General features: G+C 36.9%; 1 protein-coding gene across 3 annotated transcripts in view; it reads left to right on the top strand.

Annotated features, from left to right (window-relative positions):
* The window catches only part of LOC135217459 (solute carrier organic anion transporter family member 74D-like), a 46,667-nt gene extending 41,157 nt beyond the window's left edge, over nt 1-5,510 (top strand). For all 3 annotated transcript variants that reach the window (XM_064253362.1, XM_064253371.1, XM_064253352.1), the window contains 3 exons: nt 1,243-1,343; nt 4,713-4,814; nt 5,251-5,510. In XM_064253362.1, coding sequence (XP_064109432.1) covers nt 1,243-1,343; nt 4,713-4,814; nt 5,251-5,432 — 385 coding nt within the window. In that variant the 3' untranslated portion in view covers nt 5,433-5,510. The remainder of the gene's footprint in view (nt 1-1,242; nt 1,344-4,712; nt 4,815-5,250) is intronic.
* Nucleotides 5,511-5,764: the final 254 nt, after the last annotated feature.

Genomic DNA, 5,764 nt, shown 5'->3' with positions numbered 1-5,764 from the left:
TGCCATTGATAATATTATTTACTTGAATTTTCAAAGAGTAATTATAAAAAAATCAATTGTTATACAACACCTCACCTATATACCACACACCACAGTGCATTAGTTATAAATGTATACAGCGACTGGGAGAGAATCCTAACACAAGTGCTTCAGCTTTGATTCAACAGTCAGAGGAAGGGAGGACACTTGGCTGGTTTTCAGTTTTCTGAAAAGAAAACTATTGCGCTAACTTTGTCTGTCCTTTGGCACTTTTTCTGTCCGCCCTCAGATCTTAAAAACTACTGAAGCTAGAGGGCTGCACATTCGTATGATGAGCATCCACCCTGCCATCATCAAACATAACAAATTGCAGCCCTCTAGCCTCAGTAGTTTTTTTAATTTTTTTTAACTTAAGGTTAAAGTTAGCCATAATCGTGCGTCTGACAACGATATAGGCCAGGTGGTAGCCTGGCCTATATCGTTGTCAGATATATATATATATATATATATATATATATATATATATATATATATATATATATATATATTACCGAGGTTCCAACCTCGGTAGAGTCTCAAAAGAAAAAGAAAAATATATGTTGGTAGCAATGACCTCATAGCAGCATAACACTGAGGAGACATTCGTTCTCTCTCTCTCTCTCTCTCTCTCTCTCTCAATCCATCCGATCTCACACAATTACCTAAGGTAACAAAATCAGACTCATGAACAACAAAAATACATTTATTTAAGAACAAAAGGATTAACTAAATAAATCATAATTATACCGAGATCACCGAAACATAGATCTTTTTTCGGTGGTCTTGGGTATACAATGTACAGAGAACTCGATTGCGCCGAAGAAACTTCGGCGCATTTTTTATTCATTTTTATCCATCTCTCACTCAAACACAGAAATCAACGGCCCTTGAAGAAAACGTTTGCTAGTTACTTTATGTTACACCGACAGCGTTAGTCTTCATTAAAATCATGTTTAAATAAGGGGAAAAAAGGACACACAAAAAATCAAAGGCCTGGATTATTTTTAATACACAAATGACTCCAGTCGACAATAATACTGACGTACAACAATTTTCTTAATGTTCAATGAACAGAGTTAAAGATGGCCATTTCACAGAATAGATTTTAAGGAATCAAGCCTATTCTAATTATATATAATATAAAAGTAGATGCTTACTAAACTCAAACTACCGTGTTTTACCTAAATGGGTTAGTAATAACCACCTTTCGACTTGTGCCAACAGATCCCTCAACGAACGTGACAAGGACTTGGCGCTCGGAGTTCTGAATGTTATCCTGTCTGTAGCTTTCACTTTGGTTCCCATAATGATCGGGACCCTTATAGGTAAGATTATTTGTCAATCATTATCACTCATTACGCAACATGTTAAGAGTACCAATACAATAAAAAAATAGGTGTGTGCAATCATCGGTTACACACACACACACACACACACACACACACACACACACACACACATATATATTATATATATATATATATATATATATATATATATATTTATATGCACAAATACGAGTGGTGCAGCTCTCACCTCAAGCTTTTAGATATGTTGGTCGTTCCCAATCCACATCCAACCCGTCCGTTTGATTGTAAATGGACCCACAGTCCTTACTGGAATGAAGAAAATGGGCTTGGGACTGGTAGCCTTAACCCTAAGGACTTCCTGAGAATCCGGAAGGTTTTACTATTCACCCCGAAAATCATTACTATCACCATTTTTATTATTATTATTATTATTATTATTATTATTATTATTAATTAAACATCCAAGCTGCGAAACTAGTTGGAAAAGACTACAGGGATAAGGGCACCAATAAGGAAAGCAGCCTAGCAATAAAAAAAGGCGGTTGGTAATTAAAGATTAAAATTAATTAAAGATAAAATCAACAATATCGTAAAATAATTTATACATATGACAAATAGACTATGAAACGACACTCATGTGAGCCTGCTTAACACAAGCCGCATTTGCACCTGTCACGTCAAGCACCGGGTGGGCACTTTCGGCCATTCAACACTGAAGACGGGGTAAAATATGGAGTTGGAGTGGTTGAACAGCACATGAAGATAATGATAAAATAAATGAGATGCAATGCAAATGTGCAACTGAGAAACAACCGTAGAGTTGCATAAAAAATTAATAATCAGAGAGGTTGGTCAGCATAATTCAAGATAGAAGCAGGAATGGAGGCAAAGGAAAAGAATTAACTGCACACCTAGTACCTACTATGTCGTGGATGGTGTAATCTAGGAAGATTTGGAAGCACTGGATGAAGTGACAGTAAGAATTATGAGACAAAAAGTTATTTACTTATTCAGGGAAGCTGTGCGATAAGCGTTTCCGTCGAGATAACAGATACGATGAAAGGGCTGATATGGTGTGACGGGCGGATTATGTTTATGACTGACTCCAGGTTCTTACACCCTTTAATATTAAGATTATTTTAAAGTATTATATATAGAGGGATACCTTCAATAGGCTCAGAGAAAGAACATTTTAAAAATAAAATAATTATATTTACAACAACGCTGAGATAACGCTTAACAGAAAATATATCTACAGAATTCTAAGGGCAATATTGAGGTTCAAGGACCAAGGTGGTGGCGTAGGTTGAAAGGGTCTTCAAGGTCCGTAGGTTAGATATCCATAGTGACATAGAGACTTGCAATGTTATCTGTTCTCTGAAGAATCCTACGTCGATCAGCAATTGAAGACGAAGCAGGATGTTCGGCTGAGACTACGGATGTCGTCGCTATCCACAACTCTAGTCAAGTTTCGATCATCTTTAAATTAGTCAAGATTTGACATGGGGAAAAGCATTACGCATTCAGTAAGCAATACGTAATTTATTACGTATCCACTGGGGGCTTAAGCAAATTACCAAGTGTGCTGTCCAGCAATATCTAGACTGTGGAATTTCCAAGACTTCGCCGAAGTCGTACTTGCTAGCAAATCCCACGTGCAATCCTAATGTCCACATAAAGACCATCCGACAGGTCCACCAAAGCAAGACCATCAAACAGGTCCAACAAAATAAGACCATCCAACAGATCCACCAAAGTAATCCAGCAAATCCAGGGCAGTTCCTATTTCCCGCAGTCGTCTCCAAAGCTTTTCCCCAAGTAATCAAGGTTACTCCACCCGACCTCACCTTTCAACTACCATTCCGAACAACTCATTTGTGTTACAACTAGTAAATGTTTAGAATTAATTCCATTACCATTAAAGCCAAATCAACAAAGGGAGAATGAGAGTGAGAGCGAAAATTATATACTAGGCTCAAGTCACTAAAAACAAGAAAAACTAAAAATTATTCACTGCTGCGAATGTCGCGTTTATACCCATTTCCGTAACATATGGGAAGAACAAAATAGCTTTAGAAAAGGAGGGTATGTTTATGGAAGATATGAGAGAAGTCGGAAAGTAAAAGGGAAATGCTGTAAGTGGCATGCATAGATCAAGAAAAATCCACTAACAGCCAATGATGAAGGGACAAACAGAGGCTGTTGAGGATTTACGGTATGGTATACATGAGCAACACAGAAGATGATGATTCGTAGACATTTTAGAGCAAATACAACAGATTATGGCATAATGAGGAAAATCGTGACAGTGCATGCAACATACTAAGTGAATGGTGCAACGTGTCTTTGGGATTCAAGGCGTGGCCGATGACCCTTTTATGTATGCAACACACAACAGCTCACACTACAGGAGTTTTTTTTACGTGGCGGCTTATCCACTGGTGCTGGTTCCAGAGTTCGTGGTACACTGCAGGGAGGTAGTGTTGTCAGTGGACCTTATGCGATGCACTGCAGGCATTACTTAAGGTTCTTTGCAGCGGGCCTTCGGCCCCTAACTGCAACCACTTTCGTTCCTTTTACTGTACCTTCTTTCATATTCTCTTTCTTCAACTTACTTTCCACCCTCTCATAACAATTGTTTCATAGTGCAACTGCGGGGTTTTCCTTCCGTTACGTAACACCTTTCAAAGCTTTTACTGAATGACCTCATAGGTCCCAGTGCTTGGTCTTTGTCCTAAATTCTATACTCAACTCAACTCAGAGTTCGCGGTAGTGTTTTTCTCCTGATCCTCCACTTGTCAAGAGGAAACTGTTTGATGTTAAGAGAGAGGAAATGTTTACATAAACATACATGCACACAAGCAGACACACATATATCTTTCAAAATACACTTGCTAATGTAATGTACGAAGTCAGAGTCAGCCTTCTAAAACATTCTTTTAAGGTGCTGATGGTAAGAGCCCCTTTAAAAACGACATGCAGTGTGTGGAAAAGAGGTTGCAGTAAGGAAGTAAAAATGTGTACAATTCCCATCATGCGATATCTGGCCAAAATTCACTTCTGTAAACAACCACGTTACTTTCGCCCTTTGATTTCTCTTTCAAGTTCATAATTCTGTCTCGTCTACATCTTTAGTATTTCGGTGTCAAATTGTCATACCTTTCTTGATCCCCAAACTAATACTTTTTCCATTATTCAGTAATATCTTTCTTAATCTTCACCTTAATGGCTTTCGCATTAAAACGCTTTCCTTAACGATATTATAATGCCTACCATGACTTGCATTTATAGCGTTAGAATAATGCATCACTTTCTACTGCACTTTATTTTAGCATCTAAATGCCTTATAACACTTACAGGTCTTAATGCCTTTTGTACTTTCAGACTACAGCTGCATACTCTGGCAAAGAACTTGTGGTCGAAGAGGCTACTGTTACCTATACAACCTGGATAAATACAGGTGGATCATACATGGTGTTCCAGTAGGTAAGAGTCATAAGAGAATTAAGCCCTTTTCTTACCACTTAGGTATCGATACTAGAAAGAAAGATTAGTATTCACCTTAAACATGAATACAACATTAAGTTCAGTACGATTTCAGGTCCTTACACAGGAAGCAGTAATGTTCAAATTCAAACGTGAGACAATACCATCAACAGTACAATGTTATTTGAAAACGGCTTTTTAATATACTGTTTCAGAGTCCTAAAATAACCCTCCCTTAACAAAAAAGTGAGAAAGATAAGTACTGAGTCAAGTTAAACATTATTTTTAAGTTACATGAAACAGAGACCCTGAAACTCTGCCTTATACTCCACTGCTCCAGAAAACAAAAGAAAAAAAAACAATAATCTTTGATATGATTAAAAAACACTTCAATTTTCCTAATTGAAATTTTCATTCCTCCCCAAAAACCGGACAGGCGGGATGATACTGAGCTTCATCACAGAAAGTTTGATTTTAAGGCACCACAAAGAGGTCGACTTCTTCGGTCAAAAGGAAATGGAAGAATTAGAACTCCTCAAAATCCTGAAGTCGAAAGTAACGGGGAAGAAGAAAAAGGACCCGAAAGGAAAACCAGATGCATCAGTAGAAATGCCATAGTTTGCAGCTCAATAACAAAACTATACTTTCCCTTAAAGCTGTCTAAAGGGACCTAGAAATAAACATAACAGAACAGCATTTAAATATTCCCCATGCCCTAATGTTCGTCTTGGTTCAGATAAGGAGCGTCTCATTATATATATATATATATATATATATATATATATATATATATATATATATATATATATATATATATATATATATTATATATATATATATATATAGGTATGTATAATGTGTGTATGTGTGATACATTTCATGTTTGCAATGTAAACATTTACCAATATTCCCGTATTGAAATCTATGACGTGAACTTAAAAGCTCACGTT

The sequence above is a fragment of the Macrobrachium nipponense genome, chromosome 19, assembly GCF_015104395.2.
Source record: "Macrobrachium nipponense isolate FS-2020 chromosome 19, ASM1510439v2, whole genome shotgun sequence".
Taxonomy (NCBI): domain Eukaryota; kingdom Metazoa; phylum Arthropoda; class Malacostraca; order Decapoda; family Palaemonidae; genus Macrobrachium; species Macrobrachium nipponense.
This window is presented reverse-complemented; position numbering and strand designations above follow the sequence as displayed.